This window comes from Prenolepis imparis, unplaced genomic scaffold (genome assembly GCF_030444845.1).
Source record: "Prenolepis imparis isolate NDT839.2.m4 unplaced genomic scaffold, iyPreImpa1.0 SCAF_1, whole genome shotgun sequence".
Taxonomy (NCBI): Eukaryota; Metazoa; Arthropoda; class Insecta; order Hymenoptera; family Formicidae; genus Prenolepis; species Prenolepis imparis.
In genome coordinates this window covers 7,999,681-8,027,167 of record NW_028141159.1, presented here as the reverse complement: position 1 = coordinate 8,027,167, position 27,487 = coordinate 7,999,681, and the positions used below count along the sequence as shown (strand labels likewise).

Genomic DNA, 27,487 nt, shown 5'->3' with positions numbered 1-27,487 from the left:
TCGTATTAACAATATATTAACCTCCTATCACGATTCGGAAAAAATGGAGACCCACGGCGTTTTATAGAGCAAGGATGCATTCCAGTCTGCGATCGACGATCCAGAATTTGTTATCCTAGACAAACGAGTGGCAATCTGTTATCCGGCGAAAGAGCGATGGATGTGCGAGCTCGTTCATTCATCGTGTCCGCGATCCTTAAACGCCCGATCGTAAATCATCGTGTGTAGGCGATCCAGCAACAGTCGATCGCGTATCTGATTCGCGATAACGATTCATGAACGACAAGATGAGCTCGAGAAGCAGCGTGAACCTTCCGTACGACGGAATCAGCCACTTTCTCCGGTGCTCCGGTCAGACCGGAATATCTTTCACTCGCCGACTTGTGAGATTACTCATCCGTACGCGTGTATGTCCGCGATATTTACGTCATGGCGCAAAAGAAAAACACGAGAAATGTATTTTTCGTTGATGGCGCGGCGATGTCAATGTCCGAGATTGATCGTACCTGAAATAACACTGATCAAGAATTGTTATAAATTTAAGCTATCTTCTAATGATTCCTATTGAGTGCAACATCAAAGCATGTACATATTCTGTCTTTCTTGTCACAGCGAGTACGCTGCTTTTTTGATATTGATTACGTTGATTTTTAATTAATTATCGCATTGATGGAACTTCATACAATGTACATACGCAATGTTAAGCGAATGAAACGCAATGCAAACGGAATGATTTCAAGGAAGTCATTAGATAGGTAAGAACCTATGGCGGAATGAATCAAGAAAGTTACATTAAACAGGAAGCGATGGCTTGTCTCGACACGTTTTTTGTAAGATATTCTCTGGTTGTAGTCGAGAGAGATATCGTGACGACGCATTACCGGAGATTGGAGATTCTCTCTCTGAATGTTGCGTGAAAGTGATTCCATAATAGTAAAGATGTACGCGCATAGCATATCGAGAATAGTTTATTTCGAAGGAGCAAAAGAAGCAAGAATCGAGTGTTGAAGAGACCACATCTTGGTTACCTTGGCCGCGAACAATACTCGTTTGTCATTTCGAAAAATCTTGAATCTATTAAATTATTTAATCGTATAATTATTAAATATATTTTAGATGCAAATTTTTAATTTTATGCTTGTATGTTTGCAATACTAGCACTCTAGTTGAGACCAAAACAAATTAGAAGTTAGATAAAATCTTAATTGTCTCTTATATTTCTCTGTTACAATTCTCAACAGTTAATCCGACATGCCGATACATTTTATTATATGAAATTTATCTAATCTCAATTAGACTATCAAATAGTTATCGCATAACAATTATATTATAACGATGCGCCAAGATATAATAAATACCGAGAACGAGCTCAAAAAAAGACAGAAAATGTCAAGGATCATAATAGAGTTACAAAAATGTTATAAAGGAAATTTCATCGATAAATGAAAAATAATCTGCACAATCGATTGGGCCTGCGGATTTCTATGAAACTGATTAAAATCGCAATTCATTATCAGCTGACTGAAAAGAAAGGCTTTTTTTATGATCATCATTTTACAACACGAATGATACACATGGACGATGCTAACACCATAACGCGAAAGAAAGTGTGGCGTGCACGAGAGCTCTTCCTTGTGATAACCAGATCATTTTTCGTTCACTTTCACCGGATCCCGGAGTCAACCCATTTATCCTCCCGCACGCTTATAACCCGTTGCCGATTGTACGATAACCCGATGTCATGCGATCAATCGATTACATCGGCTTTCTATACATATACGCGAAAGCTTCGGATTCGCGTGAAAGCGCATTTCGTTTTATTTATTTCTTGCCGTCTGCGACGAAGATAATGGCGTGCTAATATCACGTGCAATAAAGTACGAATTAACAACTGTCAATAAATATCTCTTTATGTAGTTTCTATAATTGATTGTATTCTAATACTGCTTTGATTTGTACGCGCTTTCTAATCATCAATTGTGCTGACAAATTGTTTTTACGAGAAATAATTAATTACGCTGACAGGATGAATGAACAGTAAGTATAGTAATGAATAACATCATAACGTAAGATTCGAAAGCAGAATAAAATCTTGGCGCGCTTTATTCTCCGCAAAATCATTGTCGGACTATGTTGTAAAAACGACGGCCAGTTTACTACAAATTTACATATATATCGCCCAGTAAAATCTGAAACATACATTTTACGCTGCTCGAGACAGTACGCGGTGACCTGTTGAAAAGACATTACTGAAACAGTTTCACAAAGTGGAGTGATTGATGTGTAACAAACCGCGTTCACCACGCGAAAAAACTAACAATAAGTCTTATTTTTGAAGATAAAATGTTAAGCAAAACTCGGCAATTTATATCTATCTTGAGTTTTCATAAGCGCTTGTTATTGTGAACGCAAGAACCAAATCTGTCACTCAAAAAAGAACGTAATTTACGCATCTAAAGGCTATAGATTAAAATAGTTATTTACTATCTGTTTATAACATAAATATGCGTATATACGCACGCATATAATGCTAGCTATTAATAATTATTATAATTACCTTTATAATAATTATTCTAATATTTGAAATATAGCAATCGTTAATACGCATGTCAAACAGTTGCATCAATTATGCATAAAATAAAATGTACACGAAATTTACTACAAATAAAAAATTGACATAATATTTACTTGTTTCTCTACAAGAATTTTATTTAAAAAATTTATTTATTTATTTTAAAAAATATTATTTTCTAAAGTTTCTTTTCTCGTTTCGATAAAGCTATATTTTTGTCACAATAGAAATTACTGAATTGATGATGTTGAAAGTAATGGCAATAAGTAAGACTCTGCCACCCAAGATGTGCAATCCTATCCCAAAATATGTATACGTTTTTGGTACGATGGATTTATCTCTAAAATGATGTATCGCGGGTCGCGCGAAAGTCATCGGGATACTCGCGAACGGTGTAAATTTACTACTTATTACCGGCGAAGAAAAATCGACAAGGACACCGAAGATGGCAAGATCGCGTGTGAAAGTACACATACTCCTCGGCGGTGACTCCGATGCGTACGTGCATCGCTCTTGCGTATCAGTCTCTGCACGTGTGTGACGTAAAGTGGGGGATCGCTATCGCGCGGATCACGTGAACCCCGAGATCATGCGTGACTCGTAAGCCTTGGCACGCATATTATGCCTATTATCCGACGTGCACAATCGATAGGCGAAACGTTCACGCGTCGTAAATGCGTCGGGTACATTCCCGAGCAGCTATCATAAGCGGTAGCAACCACACAGCGCAACCCACCTACGCTGCATTCGCGGATCATTCAACTTCAGCGAGTAATGTATTTGCAGGCTACACCCACGCAGGGGTTAACGAGGCGCACAATGCGCCGATACTTTCTTGACCGAACCTCGCTGCACTAAAAATAAAACGATTGTCGCGAAGTATGTCGTCGTAGCAGCCGAGGCTGCTTTATCCATTTACACGTCTCTCAATCGATCGTTGAGATACGTTTGGAGGTATGCGAGTCTTTCGAAACGTATTCGATAAAATTTGTTTCAGTTGCCACCGCGGCACGTATGGGGTATAACGTAATTTGCAGTGTTACATCGTGCCGTTTGGTTGTGCAGAGCATTGTAATAGCCTCTCCTGTCGATACTTTTACCGCGACCAAGCTTTCGAGCGTAATTTCAGTCAAGATCTGTCAGCTGACATTTACGCCTCTGTATGTAGCGCAATAAAGAAAATGACTAATTATCTGTCGGTCGACTTTCGATCACGTAGGATGCCTAGTAAGTTCCGTTCGCTTCTCACTTCGTAGAACTGGAGCGCATTAATTCTGGATAATGCCCTTTAATGCGCGGTGACCATTGAACTTCTAATCGAGGAATTATATATATAATAGTTGTGTTGCCTTAGATCGTCGCCGTGTTCGTTAATCGACGACTGCGTTAGTACAGATTGGTGCAATAAAGCTAGCGAGCATGTTGAATAATAAGTAAATCATTAAACGTGTTATTCAAGCATCAGTTTTGCATTGTCAAACATCGTAGACATGGAATATTCTTATATGATTCCAATATTTCTTACTTTTTTATCAATTTTTTTTTGTTCCAATTAAAATATTTCTTTATTATTCTAATAATTTTTCGATTTGTTTAACACATTATTAGATTAATTTCAAATGCAGTTTGTGTTAGTGTAATCTTATGTTTACAGGAAGAAAAATTTATATATATTATGGTTTAATTAATATTAGAAAAATAGCAGAACTCGACGAATTTAATCTGAATTTGTCTGAATATTTTTGATTACAGTATTTTCAATTACAATATTCTAATTACAAAGAATACATAAATCACGACGCGATGAAAAGCCTGTTTAACGCATTACTGACCTTTCGTTAACGTAAATTTGATTTAACAGGTGTAAACTATTTGTACTCATCAATTTTCCTCTCACAACAGTATTGCGCAACATTGAGGATGACAACTGCCTATACAAAGAAAAACGTATTATCGAAAACCATCATCTTTGTTAGCATGACTTTGATTAATGAAGCATAGCGAGAGAAATAGAAATACATATCGGAGCTCACCATTCGTCTCGGAGCTAATTGGTTACCGCAGATTCTTAATGATCGATGCGTCCTTGTGCCAATGATTGAGGCGCTCTAGATCCCACCGTTAGTTAAATATGCAGGAAGAAAATGGTAACAAGGATGTTATGTCCTTCTTAGACACTTGTTTTTTCACGACTTTCATACTTGCCATCGATACGCATCACATGAAGGTCTAATGACAGCGAGGGACTATCGTTTATTTCGAAACCATGGAATGTCCTAGAATGCAGCACGTCCCCTTTCCTAAAGCCTATAGCTTTATGTAATCCCATAGAAAATTTTTGTAAACATAAAGCTACATAAAATCGAAGGAGGAAAATTAGCCTTTTTAATACAGAAATTCTTCTAGACACAACCCAAGAAGAAAAATTATGAAGCGGTTAGCCTTAGGGAGGTTATAAAAGCAAGTTGCATGTTCTTAAGTGAAAAATAGCAATTTACGTAGACATAAACGTGTCTGATCGCGAGAAAAGAACCTGCTGCAGGGAATAGATCGAATAATCTAAGTATTATGCGAATCCTATATACCGTGGAATTGATGGGATGAGGGATAATCGGTAGCCACTTTCCTCTCCAACAGCAGTCGAAAAGATCGCAACAATCTACAACATCGTGCCCGACGGGAATCACGATTCCCAAAGAGTTACGTTCTAAACTTGCGTCGTTAACTCATTTACTGATATTGAAAGAAAAGTTATACTACAAAGCGCATCTCGTCATCGTGTTCAATATATATATATATATATATATATATATATATATATATTATATATATATTGAATACATTCACATATGTATATCGTGACACCCGGAAATTAAGTACATCACGACGAAGAAAATGAGAAAGAGAGAAAGTTAAGAATTTATGATCTGCGCCGAAACTGCATCTAACATCGATTCTTCCGATTATATTAGACTTTGAATGTACAAATTTTACTGGTTAATAAGATTTAATTAATCGATAAAATGTTTATATTGAGATTAATGATCTATCATCATCAATAATATGTCTGAAACTTTTGACTGTAAAATCGGTTGTCAGAAAGTAAATCCATAAATACAATCCGAAATAGAAACTGTAGTTGATTGTGTCAAACTATGATTATTAATTTTATTCTGAAAGTAATGGCATACCAATCAATACTACTTGATAGAAAGATGAAATATCAATTAATAATGTCGCCTTAAGGCACTTATGATTTAAATAAAGAGAAAGTCAACTATTAAATTTCTCTGAGAAGAATCTTAGATATTAATTTGCACTAGGAATTTCTTCTAGTTATGTAATAATTGCATTTAATGTTTGATTAAATAACATTCCGAAGATTCTCAGTCAAAGATTGAGTATTTTTGAAATAATTTTGAACTGTTTTTATTGCAGTAAAATTTGTTTATCTTCATAATATTATAATGTAAATTCATTAATTTATTCATTATTCTATATAATGATTGTATAGACCATAAAAATGAATATTCATAATTACGTGTGTGATTATATATGATTCGAGATTTAATGAAATAATCAAGATTACAATATTAACAAAAAAATGAAATTTATATGATTTTTTAATGTTCTTAATTTTTTCGTTTTTATATTTATAACGTATAATGGTGATTTTGTGAAGAGAGAGTATATTCTAAGCTTTAATATTGAAAATATTTTAATCCAGTTTATATGTAATTTCTATGATCGAGTGGTGGAGTCCACTCCTTGTATATCCGAGTTCTGAAAACAAGTTTCACAGGAACCCTCGTAACAGGATAATTATACATATAGTTCTGATCGTGAAAGTGGCATCGACCCATACCAGTTGTCGCTGAAACATTGGCTGAATAGGTTGACTGTACTGTCAAGGTCAATCACATCTAACTAGTTGCTAACGTGCTGACATTCGCACAGCCGAAAATAATGTGTGCTATTTTTAACTTTTAACATCTCATTTTATTACTTTAGAAATACATCTCTCTTCTCTTCTATAATATTTAAAAGTTTTGTAAAATATACGAATATATTTGGATGATTATTCGATTTGCATTCCACATATATATATATTTAAACTAAATTGCAATTGTTATTTATTATATTTTTTATTATATTATGTATTTTTTATATTTTACGTTATTTTATAATATACTATATAGAAATTTTAAAAAGTAATTTTTAATATTTTTATCGAGAATTGAGTAATTTGTTTAATTATTCTTTAAAAACATATTTGAATGGCTACGTTTATATATAACTAGAAACTTAATTAAAAATTAAATTCTTACATCAGAGAATTGTGCAAAACTAATTCTTAATTAATCCCATTCATTACGCTTTGTTCCTTACTATTTGTAACGCTTCTCATGGAATGTATGAACCTCAACATATATAAAAGCACAAGTTGCAAACCCAGAGATTTCTCAGCAACTTTCACGATTTGTTTCCCATGCTGAGAGGCAAATAAAATATATACTATTCTTGATATAATACATCATACATTTTTTATAATCATCCGACATAATACAGACTCTCATTTAAGTTAATATTATATTCATAAAATTAAAAAGTTTTCTCATTTTCTCCATTATCTATTTCGCGTATCAAATGTTAGTATGTAAATGTTAGTGAAATTGATAGAACAAAAGCCTCATAATAGTATATACTTTCAACGTAATGCAATTGTGAAAGGAGATTAATACTCCACGAGAGGCGCGAGGAGAATGGAGACCCATATTATGCATATTGTCATATCATGTGACTTTGTACACGTGATTTGCATAAGTTTTTTTGCGTTCGAACGTGCAAACGGAAAAGCTCTAAAAGATTCTTTTCTTTTCTAAGAGAACGTCGAATCTCAAAATTGTTATTTGTCGATAAATTGCAAAGAAACATTTGACCCAGTCTCCATGAAATATTACAGAACGTCAATCTACAAAGCATTGCCCAAACGTTATCAGTCGAACATTATTACAGTGCAGCATAACGATCGTTGATTATGCAGTGCGTGCTTTAAACAATTTTACAAAATTGTTGGACACTCAATTCAACGCTAGCTATTACAGTAATAAACATCTCGATATACTAATAAAGATAAAGAAAACTTTTTTATCATTCAAATCACTTTGCACAAGTATGTCAAAGAAAATTGAACAAGAACAAGAAAATACGGATTAAATATTTACATATATTATCAATCATCATCATCATCAAACTATATAACAATTATTGTATTAAAAATATTTTTGTCACTTCCTGCGCGTTCTATTTATTTCCATATCATCGAAAAGTATTGTGGCGAAATTTATTTTGTCACTCAATGTCAGATGAAAATTAACACAAAAGAAGAAGGAAGTTTTTAATCGAGATATCGCAATAGCTAGATTTACCAATCTCAATCGTGACTTCCTTTCGGGAGAAAGTTTGTGATTGAATTCTCGCCAACGCTGCGATAATAAATTAAACGAAAGTTTAAAGTCATCACGTTCTTTACGAGAGTATCGCTACTACGTGAAACGTGCAACGCAGAGCTGGAGCTCGGATGGTGTATTATATAGCGAGCCGGATGCTTTCACTCTCAAGAAATATTTTCGAGAGACGAGTCCGCATCTTTTTTTCTCTATCTCTTTTCCTCTTCTTGGTTTCTTCTTTGCAATATTTTTCAACACGATCTTTCAACAAAGATAAAGGTGTGGTTAACTTGGAACTCCCACGTTCCATAATGCGAGATTCCCATAATGCTATCGATTATTAACGATACATCTCAATGTGTGCAACTTTTGCCATTTGATTTTTCTACAATAAACCGATAACATGAAATAAAATGAATCAATGTTTAGAAACGTTTTAGATTTTAGACTTTGTTTTATCGTCATACTCTTAATCTATAATGATTATAATAAAATAGCGAAAAATAATCTTAATATAAATCATGCAAAAATACTAAATATGATACATTATATATATTTAATTATATATTTTTTAATTTTATCTAAAATTAAATTAGAGAAAAACAAGAGAAAAAATTAACATGCAATTACAATATTATGTAAACTATTAAGTACTTGAAAATTATTATCAAATTATTTAAATACTATACATAAGATATTTCGTGCAGAATATAACCACGGAAATGTATAGCTCTATACAGCCCGTCCGTTTAATTATCGGCATTGTAGGTGATTCAACGTTGATTCAAGATGTAGTTGCCGGTACAGCAAGACTCGTGATCGTGAGATCGATTAAACTAGGTAAAGTTGTTTCTTGGTATATGTCAGATGTACGTTACGAGAAAGGAGATGCAGAATAATCCTTGTGTCGAAATCATCAAGACATTTATGACAATATAAAACCAAGCAGCTGCTCCATTAAAGATTATTGGTACGACGACCACTTCTTACAATCTTAGATTTTGCTTTTATCAAATATTTATCAGAGCATTGAGGTAACTATTTATTTCACATATAATACCTACCTCACATATATCACCTATAATACATACCTTTATATAATTGAATTATATTTACAAATAATTATTCAATATGATTATTCGATTAAAATTTATTTCGTTCGATATTGAAGGATTAAGCACTTGATTCGCGCGTTTAGTTTATCGGTTAAATCCGGAAAGTTGATAAAGTCACGAGAACGCGTCTCTTTTGCATATCTTATGGTGTATCTGGTTACGAGCTGGTGCCGGCGGCACCGTAGCACTGATTTTTCAGAAAGTTCGAAAGCAGGAAGCACCGATTCCCCGATTTCAATTCAGCCAGTACGAAATTTTCCTCTCGTTCCACGAGAGCGTAATAGTCCCGCGTCTATTCCCTTCGTGACCTAGGGCGAAAAAAGAAACAAAAGGGGCAGCAGCACTTCAGCTAATGGTAATCACTTCCTCGTCGGCATGCGGAGCGCCCATAAGAATCCAACCTGATTTGCGATTTGATTATGTCGTTCCCGTATTCATTACAATTTCTAAGTAGTGTGCAGCTATGTCGAAATGGAAAACGACAAGCTGTAACATGGCGGGACATATACATATACGTCTCGTTCCTCCATCAACTTCAGCGTGTCGTCGATTCCTTCAGCGTGTATTTCCATAATTATTACACGAGAGAAATGTACACGCTACAAATTCTTTTCTGTGTTACCTCATGATATATAGCGTAAGTTTTACTTTCTGCAAATTTTAAACTAAATTATCAATATACTGAATAATTCATTTATTGCACATTGCAAACAATTGTCAAATATTTGTTAAATATAGGTCGAGATAATCTCTCTCTTCTTAATTTATGATAAAATTTATGAATTATACATATACATAAATATTAATTACATAAGTATTTTAATTTTATGTAAATAAAAATATTTATTTGTAAATGTAGAAAGCTTCTCATACTTACAAGTAATTTTATTGTGTAAGGTAAAAAAATTATGTATAAGGTAAAAATCGGTGAATTACATTTTATCAGTTATTTTTGACAACTGTGGCAGATTTATTTTGCATAGTGTTATTTCTTACATAATTATAATAGCTTATTTGGATTATATTATAGATTTGAAATGTGATTCTAGGAGAAAATTTGAAACAACTTTATTAGTAATGTCTTAAACTGAAAGAACCTACGGAAAAATGAATTGTAGCTTAATATATGTATATAGATAGTGAGCACTGGCAGGAAAAATGCTTAAGGGATAAGGCAAAAATTTACTGATACGGATTTGTGTAATAATAATAAAATCGATTTCTCCATGCCAACGCGCGTAAATCGATTCTAATTATCGTAAAAGCTTGTTAATGCTACTGTTTAGCTACGCATAAACTACAATCAAGTCACTCTTTAGCGTTAATCAATATCGTTTTTAGTATCAACGGTGATAAAACGGTTACTTTAAATATTACATTACACCATGAATGGTGCTTTGACAACCGTTTTAATATTCGCAAAATAATGTTCTCTCAAATGCGCAACTAATTACGATTAATTAGAAGTTTCGATAGATGAAGTAATTACCGCGACATAAATTGACAAAGTTTATTAACTCTTATTAAGCTATAATAATCGCGCAATGTTCTTTTCACGCAAGGCGAGCGCGAAGGTAAAGCGTCATCTCCGGTTGTGTCGCAAATAGTCGCCGGGACAATGTTGAGAGTGTGACGACGCCACACGCGAGGAAGCGGAATTCCCGCATTGGTGTCATCTCTATTGTTGCAGGATACGTAAAATGTCATTGAAAAATGGGGCCATGCAAATAAAATACTTAATAAGTAGTTGAGTAGCAGTATGCATAGTCTTCTTTGGGAGGATAATATTTAGTTATATGTAATTATACATTTTTCATTTAAAATTTTTGTTAATATATATTTTATCATACTTTTTAATTTCACAACATATATATGTACCTATATATTTAATAAGTAAAAAATTATTTAAAAATTATTTATATTATTTAAATATATTTAAATATATCAACTTTTGTCAGTACAATAAGTAGAATTATGAATGCGCGATTGCAGGACTCAAATGTCTTACAATGCATTCTCGTATGAGCAAAATGCACTCGATCAATGATTATTTTTTTTTAGATCTGCCGATGCATGGCAGCATTGTCGAAAGTAACAGTCTGGCAGACTGTATTATTACTCAAGAATTACATTCCGTACGAAACACGTAGTCTGCGTGTCTTTCGTCACTCGGACTTGATTGTTCTATTATGCAGAAAGCGCTCGCGGTTCGTCGCTAGAAAGTAAAGTACGTCGTGCATGTTTAAGGAAGACCGATTGTCGTGTCATCGTGCAACGTTTCCTCTCTGAATTCAATGCGTAGCGTTTCTATGATAACAAATGTGGCAAATGAAACTGAGAGTAAATGTATAGACTATATTAGCAGCTATATTAATATGCGAATAGTGCGCGCGCGCGTACTATATATTTTTATATTAAAAATATATAATTTTCCCTTTGTTAGCACATCTCAAAAAGATGCCGTATCTTGATGATCTAAGCGGAAGGTGATCAAAGCTTGTAATCCTTGATCGCGATACGCGGCACGATAAATTACGAGAATCTCATGGAATCGCACCAACAAATTGCCGGTTGGTGCCTCATTACATTGCGGCGAGCCGTAATTGGCGTGGAGAAATACCGCCGACAGATCGCGATTTAACAAGTCCATTGAGCTAATTTCTTTCGAGGCGATCCAAAAATCGGAGCATGACTCTCTAAATAAAAAAAAATGGCGCATTGAAAGAAACACCGATCATCTCGCGGAAATAAATATCACATTATTCGAACTATTATAATTAAAACATTTTAAAATACTAATTAAAAAATTAAAAATACGTTACGAGCGATTTTCTTATCGCAGTCGTTAATCTATGTATTATATAAACATCTCATCCATCTCCTTAAAAGCGATTACATTTGCGAATAAAATTGCTTATAACGTTAACTATCTCGGCTCCCGAGATTTATAGAGGAATAAAAAAATAGACGGAAATGTCGGAAGCGTTGTCGACCCGGTGCTGTGTGTCTGAGACGCACAGTTGACAAGCGGAGCCGAGGGAATGAGGGTCTTAACTTTATACAAGTATCTCTGGAGACGCACTAAATCCCCGGTAAGCGTCTACGACTTGTCATCGACGTAATTGACTTTCTCCCCTGTCGAGAGAATGAAAGAAACCCGGCAAGATCGTCCGTCAGTAAGGTACGAACTAATTAAGGAAGTCCGATGTCCGCGGGCTAATTAATAACGGCTCGATTGGATGTTATAGAACAACGTGTGATTATGTGTTTCTCTTTTCTTTCATGTTTTATATTTTTAAATGAATTTTACTGTACTTGACCGATAATTTACAAAAGAGAGAGACACGTGGATTATAATTTAACGTTTAAACGAACGCTCAATGAAAAGCGGCGAATACCATCAAATTTATTTCGAGGACGAACAAGAGTAGCCGGTTTCGCAGATAAAATAGTCGCATTCCGCAGGAACGTATCCTCTTGCTTCGTGGTATTAAAATATATTATTTTACGAGGACATACTAATTTATATATAGCATAAAAATGACATAAAATCACTGCGTCATAATTCAAGTATTGTTGCAGGATATATCTGCGTGATTTCGCACGTTTAAAAGATAAAAATCAATTTTACACAAATTTCTGGTGTCCCTTAATTCGATAATACATGAAAAACATAAATTATCGATTTTCACGATATATTTCGATTCGGTTCTCGCAGCTGCCGATATAATGTAATCTATGTGGCGTTTTCAAGATATTCCACAATGCTCCTTTAAAATCGCGATGTAATACACAGCGAGCAAACTATTACACGCGAATGATGCATGCGACCGGTTCGATGATCTATGCACGCAATCGAGGGTGGTGATTAAGGAATTCCAGCATGTTTTGCCAAGTTTCGATATCGACTGTCGAAATTATGTTTCACCGCGTGATTCGCGGATGCGTGTTTATCTCAAAAAAGTGTTTCGTTTTTTCTCTACGGTTCCATAACTGGATCGTAAATATCAGTAACCGCAATTTAACCATGTTGTGCATGTGTCGCATGCATATTTACCAGTAGAATGCCTTTCTCACAAAGATCTGTTTTCTTTGTTTCAGATGGAGCGCCAGTTCCCGAGGACGCGGTCTCACATGAGGTAAGAAAAAATTTTTAAAGAATAATAAAAAAAAGAAACTACATAGTATTGCCATGCCGTGTCTCAATGCGAATGTTTAAAGCCTGATTTAAATCGGAAATCGCGACACATATATACGTAAGGCGAAAGGATTGCCTCAGGAGTCGCCTGCATATTTTACATGGATTATCACGGATTCGTGCAGATATCATCTCGTTTTCAAACACACTTCGTGTTCTCTTTTCGTATTATATTAAGTTAGTTTATATATTAAGATAGTTATCTGCATGATTATATTAACGCCAACCATTGAGAAGATAAGATCTTCTGATAAAATTGATCTATTACGAAATGTATGTAAATGTATGTCTTTATAACTTGTAGCGTAATCAGAATTAATTTTATAATTGCAAAAATATTATTTTATTAATATGTAAAATAAATTATTACAATTTAATTTATATTATCCTATCTCTTACTTATACACGCAAAAGTGCGTATATATGTATGCTTTACTTTAAATCTAGATTTTACATACATCGCTTTTTTTTCTTTAGTTATATCAATTTAAAATTATATAAATACAATTTAATAAGATATAAAAATATAGCACCTGAAAAATGCAAATATATATTTGCAACTCTTCTGGCTATGTCCTGCTCTTGACCGTCACATTCATAACTCTTGTCGATAAAGTATGATTACATTTGTCGCGATAAATGCAAATAGTATATTCCTGTTGCGATATTCATAACGTAATATTGTCTGAGCGCTCATGTATGACGCGTAATAAATCAAATGTGCGATTATTTCAGAGATCATATTGACAACATGCTGTAAATTACATTTATGATAACGCAAACGAGCAATTATATAGACAATAAATTTTAATAATATAACAATGTACTCTTTCTCTAATCGGCAATGAGATGAGTCAAAAGTATAAATATTAAAAATTTATATAATATTTTTTTCGTGTTTGAACAAATTCAACAAGTATTTCTGTTAGATGATAAAAATCGCTTTCTTTGGCCATCGTAATATATTATTTTTGTAACAGCTCTATTTCACAAGGTAAAGAAAAGCATATTAATCCTTTCATTGGAAATAACTTTCTCTTTACGTTATTATTTATTTATGCATCCTAATCATTTTTAAAAAATCAATGAAACGAAACAAGATATAAAACAATTATTAATAACGATTCTAACGCTTTCATTAATGAACCTTTCTAATATATGAATTTCAGCAACTAATCTTATTTAAGCTCCTTTAACTTTATTATTAATTTTGCTCTTTGTTAGCAAGAAAGAAACGTGACAGACTTTAACCGATGAAAAGAGAGATTATAAAATTACAAGCTCGTATTGTATTTCACGATCAATCAGTCAACCGATGTCGATTTCGTTCCAGGATTTCTGCTGCACTTTCGCATGTGTCATCACATGCGCTTCGCTAATAAAGCTTACATATAAATTTCCTCGCGCTAAGACGATTCGTGCTGCTCTAAGAGAATCGCGGATCATCCATCGTATGGCCCGCGGCTGCTCGTGCTGTGTGATTGCCCCTAATTCACATATAATTCATACCGACCGACGGGGATAGACGCGCTATAGTTAATTGGATAGCGCACACGCACACATCAAGATAATATAATAATCTTCAGGTGTACATCATACATTTTACCCGGTAAAAGAACCGCGTTGCGAGACTAATTTGCGTCCTGTAATCGCGTAATAATAGCATGTCCTTCTTTTCCTCTCACAGCCTTCTGCTCTTCGTCAATCCTCGTCAATCTCGATCATTACAAAGAATATTGAGCCTTTCGTATTATTATAGTTTAAATCCTGTTTGAATATTACATGTAAAAAAGTCGGGATAAGTGGAAAAGCAGATAATACGTTTGTGGGATCAGGCAAGAGAGGCCATAAGAACTTTCAACGCTTACTATTTTATCAGTTACACTATAATTCTTGAATTTATAAGTAGTTAGTAGTAATTATCAAGAGCAAATCACGGAAATAATTGCGTTCTATAATTATGTATAACAATTATAATACGTCTTTTTGTGTTTTATTTTCTTATCATCGCTAATCAAGTATGTCTCTAGTACATTAGTATATATTTATCTCGAGTTTGAGATTTATATCTTTTCTTTTTTACGTACGTAATATAATTACTACTAATACACGTTTTTATCAAGTTCATTGAAATATAATAACGCTCATATTTGTGTGTTGTTTTTTCGGAATAATAATTGTATATTTCAAACTCTTTAATCTATATGTGTGCACATATGAAGAAAGATTCAAATCTACATCGGATGGAAATACTAGTACTTTTATTACAGCATTTATCTTGCAACTCTCCCGAACATATGAACTGATTAAATCATGTCTTGTAATCATATAATTATAACCTTTCTTTTTCTTTTTTACTCAATTCTTTCAATTATACGGTATAATGTTAGTTTCATTGTTTCCTGTTCTACTATTTTCAATGAGTTTTTTTATTTATATTTAAATATTATTTTACAGCAATTTTGAAAGATTTATACTATAATTATATACCATCGCAAAAAAAATGGTACGCATTAGTAAGTAATTTATTTTCTAATTAAAACACTAATGATTGCATGATTATTGCCATTATGGTTAATATTATAGATATTTAATTATTATTGCATTACGTATCAATCGAGATGAACGAACATTCGAATTCGAATCTGTCTGTATAATATGATGTCGCAAAGGTAGTGTTTCAATTTGTCTCACCTGTTTGTAGTGCCACCTAATTAGTCAAAACAGATAAATAATTATGCTAGAGTAATTAACTGCGACACATTATTTTGTTCCTGATATGATCAAAACTCCGTTCATAGAATCTTGCTCGTAAAGTCTATCATTCATTTCTCATTACGGAGTGCGAAGACGCATTTATCATGCTTATTCGCCGGTGCATGTACAATTTATTGTCTACATGTCCGTATAACATTCAGAATAGCTACCACAATCCTTCTTTGTCAGAATCATTCTTTTTCGCGGACCATTGATTTATAATCGCTTTGTTACAAAATCATCCGTATTTGTTCGAATAGTATTACGCAAAATATATATGTAATACGTAATACATAATATACAAAAAAAATATAATTATATTCACCATGAGTCTCTTTTAAGAATTAAACTAATCAATTTCACTTTTTATAAAATTTCTTAATTTTAATACCAAAGAATATTATTAGTAATCTAAAATTCAGAAATTTACAAAAAAGTGGAGTTGATCAATTTAACTTCTAAGAGGGAAATCCATATATCCAGTATACATATTCGATTATGAATTGGCATATGTATAATAAATGTATTGTGGTTGGCGATACAAATGGATTCATTTGCTTAATGTCGTATTTGTAAGAACAACTCCGATACAGAAGCAAGGTATTATATTGACTCCGAGGAGGCAGATACAGCTGTATCGGACGAGTGTTGACCTGACATATTCGTAACAATGCTAGGCGTGTCTCGCCAACGTGTTGCAACCAATTTCAAACGGCCATCTACGCGCTTTGTACGTATTATCGTCCCGAAGCGTGTGCACGTACTCGGCACAATCGTGCTCTTATAGAATGCGATATTGTGGTATGCCTGGATGGGTACATCGTACAATGTACGGGTCATGTATAACGTACCCATGGTGACTAGTCTTGAGCACAAACGGTCTTGCACGAAGATGTTTTAAATGTCAAGGCGAGGACACGGTGGGCTCAGACCGTCCCTCTTCGGTCGATGCACTCTGCGAAAGGAACTGCTGCACTTATTGAAATCTTGTCATGCTTGAACAATCTTTAATCGCACTGCGGCCGCTTGTGGATCTTAAAAATAATTTCTAAGAAGAAACGGTATAGAAAGTATAATGTTCCGGTAACTATCTATATTCTAGTTGTAAATTTCTCGAATAGGGAAATAAATTCGAACGAGAAAAGTGCGATGGAAAAATGAAGAATTATAAAGGAATAGCCCCATGCTAAGTTTCTAGAATTTTTATTTAAGTTTCACTAACGCGTAATTCACAATTATCATGTAATGTTGAATTAGCGTTAAATGATAGTATCATTCGATTCTTTAAAATAATATTAAACCGCAGAAAATTACGTAATAGAGAATTTAATATCCTTCTATCACGTTTTTATTATAATCGATTAGTGTAATTTCAATAATTTAAAATCAATTTTCTGATGTTAGAGCGCTAAATTGTTACGCTCGTTGCACAAATCAGCGGGGCGCATATAGAAGCGCGAGGAAAGTTCATGCATTGCAAAATTATTGAATTTAAAAGAGCACGTTTCCGTAACGTGACTCGTAGAACATTTCTTTGCCCATTCCTCGGCTTGCATCGATAAGCTTTCTCCTGCTCGTAATCCGCATTTATTGTTCGAAAGGCGATGTCAATAATTCACACAGTATAATTGTATAGAAATTTCTTCCCCTGTGTTGCAGGATTCCGTGGCGTCGGCGTCAGAGGTAGGCGAAGAATACGATGATTCCGACATGTACATGGAACCGGATGAATCTGGAACCTTGCAAACGGATCGTGTAGAAAACAGCACGCGAAATAATAGCCAGGATAAAACGTCCGTTGATGCCACCGATAAAAGCAGGGAAATATCCGAAGCTGAAAAGGTTGACGCTTCTAAAGATCAAGAGGCGAAGAATACGCAACACACTGGCGTCGCACAATTTACCGACGTGGGAGATAGAGGCTTGGAAACACAAAGTCAAAATTTTTTCCCATCCTTCGCAGAACTCTTCGCGAACCACCGACCTCCGTTCACGGAGCAGCAGCAACGATATCGTCCTAACAGATTTTTAGGCTACTTCCAACGCGATCGTAATTATCCAACCGCTGCAAGCAAAGATCAGCATTCCCTATTAGGTTCAGGTAACTTCGGCGTGATTCGCGGCGGTACTTACTATCCGGAGGAAAAGGAGAACGACGAGTACTCGATAGACGAGAGTCACTATAATCCATACTACAGTCGTGGTCGCGCGCAGTATTACAGGAATCCTAAACCCCAGCCAACTCGTAGTGGCGACTTCTTCGCGAACTTCCGCGATTTCGCCGATATTACGGCGCCACCGAAATCCAGTTTTTCGCACCTTTCCGTAGTGTACGCCAATAAGAATGGCAGCTCCACTGGACGTGTCACGGAACCCAGAAACATCATCGAGACCCTCAGAATGTTGGAGGAAGAGGAACGATCTAATATAGAGGAAATGACTACCACGGAAATACCGCAAAAGAAACAGAGTAAGGGCAAGTGGAAACTCATGAAGATGAAGCAGTACGAAGAGGACAAGGCAAGGAGGTCCCGCATGGCCGTCGAGCCACTGCTTGCCCTCAGCTGAGAGTCCACGAACATCGCTAAAGTGTACGTTAACGCGAACGCCTAACCTCGGGATTTCTCCCAAACGCGGAATCTGGCCTCGAGATCAGAACCAAAGTATCTCTGAAAAGAGTCGTCTCTCTATCATTAGAGGAGAATGTTTTGAAAACGTGCGACAGAGAGAAAGACAGAGAAGACTCGCATTTTTATAGACGATATTACTGTGCGCGCGCGTGACTGAACTTTTTCGATCAATCCGGAAAACTGGCAACTTGAAAATCGTATTTTGAAATTAAACGTCGCCGGTTAGAAGGTATTTAATTCCTATTGTTGGAATTTCGACGGTGGTCTGTAAGTAATGAGGAAATGAGCAAACAAAAACATTTCGTAGTCTTTAATATTGTCTTTAGTATTGTACGAACTATATGTAACATTTCCAGGACGATTCGAGAATCCGAAATAATTAATTAGTTTTAATATATTGTAGAAAAAAAAATGCATTTATGATGCGCGAAGATGTTGCATTTAGAAATATAAAATACTGCCGTGTTTCTGTTTATTGACCAATCATTGTCAGATTCAAACTAACCTTAATAAATAAACTATTCTCTACATTAGGTGATAGTCGCGTAAGTTTGAGAGATTCTAATTATAAGATTTTTTTGAGCCTGCAGTACGTCGATTAGGAAATTCCATGTGGCCACTACACGTTTTGTTGGCCACACAGACACCTTCTGAAGAACTGTTCCCGTTTCGGCAAGACGCTTGCAAAGCTAACTATTATGCACGGAGACCTTTTACGTTGATTGAATTTATTGCTTGTACGTAAACGTTACGCTCGAGTAAGCCTCAATTCTGGAATCGGTAACTCTTACCAACGACACTTGCATTCGGGCTAAACCTGAATTCCACGAGCTTCGTTATCCTGTAATTATGCGAAATACAACATACGTAGAAAATACTTAAGAATATACATGAGATCTATTTTTTTTTTAATTACAGCTTTGCGGTCGTTCTTCTTTTCTCTTCAGAATAAACGTGACCTTGTTTTATTTTAGGTGCTAAAAGTGTAAAAAATGTGTACGAAAAGAAGAAATCTATGAAAACATTTATGCGAAAATTTCTGATCAAATTGACTTGCAAAAATTGCGTTATTATTGTAATTATATTATATCAATGTGCTGCTTTCGTCTATAACACTTTAATGTTTTGATTAAAAAACGGAATATTGTGTTTATTCACAGATAAGATATTAAACACGCCCGTAGCTGCGTACATCAACGCACAAAATTTTTATTGGCTATACTTTAAGTAAGAATCCGCATACATTTATTAAACTAATAAAGACTGTCTATTTTGTATTTGTTATTACTTATAAAAATACGTTAATTATTTCTCTCCGTGTTTACAGGTTTAACAAGGCTGCCAATCGGCCTCGAAATTTATAAGGAAAACGCTACTTACAATTAATAAGAAAATCTCTGAGCATTTCTTACCATTTATGATCATTATGAAATAAATAATACTTAAGTATTTGTGCTGGAATTTCAGTAGAATTCCAGGACTTTCACTTCGGATGAAATTCGCGGCGAAAATTGGCGCATTATAAACTAACAAAAATGTGATTTTAAATCAATGGAGATTCTTTATTGCAGATCTCGATTCATTGTTGTTTTACTTGTTGATTATTTTAACTGTATTTTTAGGCTTACTGACCTGCGCTAACAACATATCCAAAACGTATGCCTCGTTCTTATTTCATTCCAAAGAGGCATAGTAAAAAAAATTAAATAAAGTATATTTTTCGAAAATAAGGTTCCTAACTCATCAAGTCCTACATTAATTTTACTTTAAGAAAATGCACATTTTCGCACACAAGATTTATAAAACATTAATTTTAATATTTTTAAAAACAAGATTTGCAATTTACAATTCCAATTACAAAAGTAGTAAAAAAAATTTGATATAATAGAAATTTTTATCTATCGAAAATATAAATGCATATAAAAAATGGTAGACGTATACATATATTGGATGATTGCAAAAGTTCGTGCCCGATTTGAAGTTATTACCACCATCTATGCAAATCGGGCACGAACTTTTGCAATCATCCAATATAATAAATAGTATTGCAAAACATTATTAAAATATAAAAATGTTATAAAGTACGATTTCTCCTCTCCAAAGAAACACATTTACAAAAACATATTACTTATTTATGCACTTCTTTAGCGTCGTGACAAGTTTACCAATACCTTCGTGAATATCCGAATAAGTAGCAGGCTCATACAACCAGGCTGGTGTACTGACAACATTGTATTTTTTACATCGTGTTACTCCTTTGACATCTTTCATTTCTACTTTAGCGCCCATATCTTTGACCTTTTTGATAGCATCAGCATATGGCCAGTCTTCTTTAGGTGCTGCAAAATTATTTACAGATATTAAAAAAGAGGACATCAACGAGAGAGGATAATCAGTGACTTACATTCTTTGCCAAGTGTAACTTTCACGCCTTTCAATACTTTAGCGATAAGCGCACTAGCTATGCATATAGTGCCGATCGGTTTTTTCTCGCAATAAAAATCCTCGATAAGCTTCTCTAGCTCAGGTAAGACGGTACAATTTGCACCTTTTTCGTCAAAATTACTCCTTTATAAATGTAAAATGATAGTTGAATATTTGTGTAAATTATTATTGTGCTTTAATAATAAATACATCCACGCGTTTTATAATATATTATTATAATATTGTTTTAATACATGTTATTTTGTCTTGTATTTTATTATTTTTTACGCTACTATATCCAATTGTTATATACGTACAAAGTACGTGCGGCACCGAATCCTCCAGGTATAATAAGAGCACCGTGTGTACAAACTTCGCACTCGGTCAGAGGTTTTATACATGCTCTTGCTAATCTCGCGGCTTCTACGAGAGCATTTCTAGAAGAACAAGCAGAATCCATCTCTCTAGTAAAATGATCGACTACGCCGGAAATCTCAATGTTCGGAGCATAAAATTGTGGCTTCATGTCTTTCTGCCGTAAGTGTATAGCTGTCGAAATAGCTTCGGAAATTTCGGTACCATCGAATCGACCGCATCCGCAAAGAATCTGTAGAAAAACCCGTATTATATAATAGCTTTTTATATTAAAAATATGCTGATCACGTTTTTCGTGTTCAAAATTCTAGACAATTCAAATGATTATGTACTAAATCATTAATCATTATTTGGACTCTTTAGATAGATTTATATTTACACATTTTTTTAAATTACATTTTAAGAGATAAGCACTAAGTGATATAATAAAATGCATTTAAATTTGGGATTATTTCAAAAAAATTCAAGAAAAAAATTCATATAATTTCATTAAACTAACCAAATAGAAAGCATAGATCATTAATGTCTGTGTTGGTAATTTATTTGAATATAAATGTACAGAAGTCTCTCATAAATTCACAAAACTGCACATCTTTCATCGTATTAAAATAACGTTGTAAACATATTTTTTCTCACATTCATACTATAAACATATATTATTATTATAAAAACTTAATAACTTGGGAGTAATGATTATCGCTACTTTTTTTACTGCGTTTTTTTCCATAGAAAAACTTTAACTTCTTTCCGCCATAGACATCAATAAAACGTCGCGTTACATCATACCACGAAAATTATTTCCCTCGTATACAAGATTATGCCAGGGAAACATTTTAATACTGCTGTAGTATCATGAACTTTAGATGAGTACTTACATATGTATATCGTGTTTTACTTGTCGAGAATTGAACAATAATTAATTAATAAAAAAGCATTTTTCTTACAGATGTTATAACGAAATAACAATTACGATTAAGATTAATTTATTTTAAACGTGTAATTTTTTTCTTTTATGAATATTTTATTGCATAAACCTGTACTATAAATATAATTTTATAAAAACGTTTATATGAGAAATAATATATTTTATTGTTTAAATTAAGAAAATCCACAAAATGCCGTATGTACTCAAAAATCAATACAGCATTGAAATACATTCTATTTGTTTAGTAAATTAAACAAAATAAACGTATGTAATAATATTTAAACTTAATGAATATTTGTACACAAATTGCTTTTATAAACTTTGCGCAAATATTTTTGAATTGCATTTTTGTCTATTGTGTAAAAAAAATTTAGATTATGAAAAGAATATCGCGCGCAAAATAATACTTACCACAGCTACGGATATAGATTCACAGCTTTTATTTTTTTTTGCTTTCTCTTTTCCAGCCGAAATTTGCGATGTGTGAAGGTTATGAAAAAATCCAGATATAAACCTGGAAGTGTCATGTCGCAAGAAAGATTTGACAATTTGTTTTCGCAACATTGCTTTCGCATAAAAAAATGAGAAAAAAAATTTTATTTATTAATTGAACAAACATGCACCCAATTTCGATCAATAATTTTTGCAGAAATGTTTTCCACGATTTCTCAATTTGCAAGACTACGATTGATTACGATTTTGATTTGTTCTTATCATACTTCACACAAGGGATGCAACCTTCCTTGTTAATCGTGCTTCACAGCGAACGTTCGTGCAGTTCCAGAGATCTTCGTAAGGGTGCAGATTCATTCAGAATTCTAGATTCTAGCCAGTGTTCTCGATATCCAACGGAGAAACTCTCTCTCTCTCCGTCGATATACACACCGACGATGGTTTCGTAGTAACCACGGTCGGTTTGATTCAACTGATTGTGAGTTTCATGAGAGCCACCAGAGAAAGAAAATAATATGAAAATGTAAGGATATAAGGGATACGCATAGAGATAAAATTATAAAAGAAAAAATTCTCGTAGTATATCTTAGCCTCTTAAATAAACATCGGTTAAACTGAACTTACTTTATGGTTCGTATAATCTTTATTGTGCTCTAGGAGCAATTTTCGCTCAGACTATGAATACAAAACACACCATGGGATGGGAGGTAAGATTTAACAACGCCACGAGGCAAAGAACGGCTATACGGCTATATGATAATAAATCCTGTTGGCTTATTGAAATATAAAGTAGTTTGCAGATCTAGTAAAAATTGATTTTTGTACTAGTATATAAAAAGTAACTTTACTATCGTGCATGAGAAAAAAAGTATTTATAATTTATATATTTTACTTACATGAATTAATCATTTATGATGTGTGTATGACACATAAGTTATTAATTTAATTTTAAAAATACTTGTGTTGTGTGTGTTATATTATTTTTATCCTATTTATTATTGAGAACATTGTTTCATTGTTTCACGTTACAATATTATAATATCTATACAAATATTCAATGAAAAACAGACTACATATTATATGTATGTAAAAATATGTCAATATATTATATAAACAAATTTAATAATCACAAATAACACGTGCAAAAATAAAATATAATATATATTATAATAAAATGGCAAACAAGGACAATTGATCAATGAAGTTTCTTTTCTTAAACATACTCGGAATAATATTGCTCCATAATTTTTTCCAAAATTTAAAGTCAGGTCGCATTACAAAACTGATAAAAAAATGTTAAATCACATATCACTGATCGCTCGTACTTCAGTAGAATCGACAATGACGCTTATCACGTCGCTCGTACGTCATATAATGCCGCTTTATTATAATTATCAGTGCGAGATGAGCGCACCCCCGGAGCGTTGTTTCGCCACGATACCATTTCGTCGATCCCCTTTCCGCGAGGCGTACGAAGGCTTACGCATAATCTTATGTAAATCCCAAGCCGCCCTTATGCTTGCACGTCCTTACATCGAGGAAGAGCGTCGTACATGGGTTACGCAGCGAAAGGGATGCGTAGATGGTTCAGGGGCTCTCTCGCACACGAGCGAGGGCGCGGGGCTTATATGAATGTTAAAATAAGTTTGAAATTGTCGCGGACAAGTTCGGCCCCGGGGGAGGTACCCGTCGAGTAATTTCACGGCACTGGTGGTTTCGACCCTTCGGCGAGTTTGCAACCAGTCGCGGATTCGTAGAAACTTCTGCGGCTTCACGGCGCGACTTCCGCCACCTTTGCCGATAGCTTGACGATCATTTACTTTGACCCTGGGAAAATGCTACTATCCGTGTTGTCCTTGACAGAAGACTAAGATGACAGCACGTTGCCATTTGTGTGAGATTTAATCTATCTATATATTTATTTGAAAAAAAGAGATGAGATAAAATTATATAATCTATGAATTATTATAATGCATCTATATCGATAAAAGCTAATATTATGTCGAAGTGATTATTTGGCTCTTCTGTAGAGTGAAAATCTGTTCGCCGTTATGAAAGCAGCTTCTCTCACTGATTTAATCAGTACTTGATAAAGCGTCGCTGAAAGAGCTTTAAGAACGAAGAAAAGAACGAAGTTTTGCAGACGAAGCTTTTGGTAAAGAAGCAATACTGTCAGGGTGACCTGACGCGCAAACTAAAGCCGTTTTGCCGAGTGACAGCTTCGTGAGATCCTCACCGGTACGTGATGCGTCTGACTCGAGAGGAAGACACCCTCTCGCGTCATCGTTCTCGAAAAGTTTAAATCACGAATTCGCGGAGAGACTGCCGCCGCAACCCCCCACGGCGTGAACACAGACGTGAATTCGGAGAGGGTCGTCAGAGAGTTCACCGGGCGGGAGTCTGATGGGTAAATACGATGTGATGCGAGTAACTGAGTGGCTAATTGAATGAGGTGCCTCCCAGGAGCGCCGATCCGTCGCGTGTCACACGTCAGAATTTGCGCAGCGGGAACGCAAAATTACGACGATTGTCGGGTCGTGTGCCAATTATCCTCGCGCGATATGATTGCCAGCGCGGGAAATTATGCGACCGAACGATGCCGAATCCTGGTCGATACATACATTCGCGCCGGCGAATCGTAAACTAGGCAGTTCGGCAGATTCGTCAGGAAGCTGCGCGACATTTCTGCCGATCATTAATAATCCATTAACGGTATTGGCCGCTTCGATTTACAGGAATATACCCGATAACGACGGGCAACCTAGCGACCTGGGGGAGAGAAAAAAAAGAAGATCATTTGTCAATTTTCCGGATCGCTACTGATTGGTTCCTGAGCCATGTCACGCTACGTCCATATTTTATGCGTATAAAATTCCAAAGAGAAAGAGAAAGAGAAAGGGAGAGACGAGAGTGATGCGATATTAAATATAGAAGTAACGATCCGGAGATTGCGAATTTTATAGTATCGAAAAAAGAGACTCGCAATAGATTTTGTTCACCTGTCGTCGAATTTATCATTAATGTAAAGTTACAGGAAACTTTGGAAACGACGTTAATTTAGTTTTAACTGATTCTGAACGTACACGTTCGTCTAAACGGAGATACAATCGAACATAACGCTAGACATAACAATTAATGCGACAATAAATATGGATAATTGCGACATTAACGAAGGAGTGGTAAGTTCATCGATTTGTTTGCATTTTCGCCAAATCTTGGAGAAAGCGACGGGACGGCATGAAGGCATTGTAAGCGGACGAAGGCTTACAGCATTGCGGATCTGTAAAGGAGACTGCTTATGCATTCTTGGCGCGAAGGCAATCGCGGGGATGGCGGGTGTTGGATGCTGTGCGAGAACCAGACAAGAGAACAATTACGCGCCGTCAGCCCCGTGACCGGCAGGATACCATGAGGTGAATCAAAACTAGGTGTGTGCCATCACCCTTGGGCCAGGTCTATCTGAGCGTTCCGAAGCCACGTTCCGCGTCCCGGAGGAGAAAGATCGAATCTCGATCGGTAAGCGAGATTGGCAGAATAGGCGAGTGCCTGCAAAGAGCAATTTACGAAGGGCAAGCAAAAAATACGGAAGAAAGTTGGAGAAATCTCTGTGCAAAAAATTTTAAATGTTTCTTCGAAAGAAAACTGTGATAACATATTGTTAATTTTTTGAAGAAATCTTATTATGATAAGTAATTATTGTATTTTTTTATTTTATTTATTTAAAATTGTGTATCTAGTATATAGTATAATATTTATTTTAATTAGTTAATATAAAAGCAGCAATAACATATTTGTAAGAGATAAATTCTTTTTATCATACATGCACTTTCAAATGTTTCGACAAATTTCCGAACAAACAATTCGATGAATTATGAAAAATGAATGGTGATCCACGATTAATGACTCGAAGAACCATTTATCGTCGAATCCCAGCGATGACAAGAGGATGTGAGCGATAATTTATAGCTATGGATTTCTAGAATGCTGCATGACACTTTTCATGAAATAATAATAACGAGATACTGTTAAATCTTTATCGAGATATTTCGATCAATTTTTTCACAGATTTTTCAAAAACTTGATATATCACGATTAAATGTTCTCTTAGCAGTACGCGCGCATTAATGCTTATTTAAATATAGTAATTAGTTAGAAGCAAATTAACAAACTTTATATGCGTATAGATATTGTAAAGATTTCTCTTATCGATTCCGTTCCTCCTGCGAATTATTCTGTGAGAATAATTACAACAGCCAATAATTAAAGTCATATGTCAGTCGGCGAGACATTCGCCTTCGTATTCTCACGACAAATGCGAAGTACGACCCAATTTTCATTAGAGCAATCAGTTTCGTGTAGATCACGAAATGTTTACCGAATCTGTTCGTGTCAAACAAGCACATGTATACTGAATGGCGTCAAATCTTCGAGCAGAGCGGTTGCTTCACGCCGTATACATCATTCGTCCGCAACGAAATTTAAAAGGTCTGCCTGCGTATGCGAATATCAAGAAAGTCGGAGTGCCATTAAAATCTCCGTAAAGTTCATCTCACCAGAATAAATGAATAAGTAAGAGGTCTCGTTCGTG

The 27,487-nt window shown here is 34.7% G+C and overlaps 2 protein-coding genes across 3 annotated transcripts in view; one reads left to right on the top strand and one right to left on the bottom strand.

The window, feature by feature from the left end:
- LOC145944625 (uncharacterized) overlaps positions 1 to 19,990 on the top strand; it is a 54,576-nt gene extending 34,586 nt beyond the window's left edge. For both annotated transcript variants that reach the window (XM_083053109.1, XM_083053119.1), the window contains 2 exons: positions 13,239 to 13,276; positions 17,752 to 19,990. In XM_083053109.1, the coding sequence (XP_082909235.1) occupies positions 13,239 to 13,276; positions 17,752 to 18,660 (947 nt within the window). In that variant the 3' untranslated portion in view covers positions 18,661 to 19,990. The remainder of the gene's footprint in view (positions 1 to 13,238; positions 13,277 to 17,751) is intronic.
- An 856-nt stretch (positions 19,991 to 20,846) lies between these two features.
- Positions 20,847 to 23,010, bottom strand: LOC145939824 (glutamine amidotransferase-like class 1 domain-containing protein 3, mitochondrial). Its single transcript, XM_083044450.1, has 4 exons — positions 22,858 to 23,010; positions 21,464 to 21,753; positions 21,127 to 21,290; positions 20,847 to 21,061 (listed from the first exon to the last, which is right to left on the bottom strand). Exons 1-4 carry the CDS (start codon positions 23,008 to 23,010, stop codon positions 20,847 to 20,849), a joined length of 822 nt encoding a protein of 273 aa, XP_082900576.1.
- Positions 23,011 to 27,487: the final 4,477 nt, after the last annotated feature.

Excerpts from the sequence above, each read along its gene's own strand:
- LOC145939824 (XM_083044450.1), bottom strand. The coding sequence starts at position 23,010 with ATGTTGCGAAAACAAATTGTCAAATCTTTCTTGCGACATGACACTTCC. Across the intron at positions 21,754-22,857 it reads AATCTATATCCGTAGCTGTG|ATTCTTTGCGGATGCGGTCG; the intron begins GTAAGTATTATT and ends GTTTTTCTACAG. Across the intron at positions 21,062-21,126 it reads AGTTACACTTGGCAAAGAAT|CACCTAAAGAAGACTGGCCA; the intron begins GTAAGTCACTGA and ends ATAATTTTGCAG.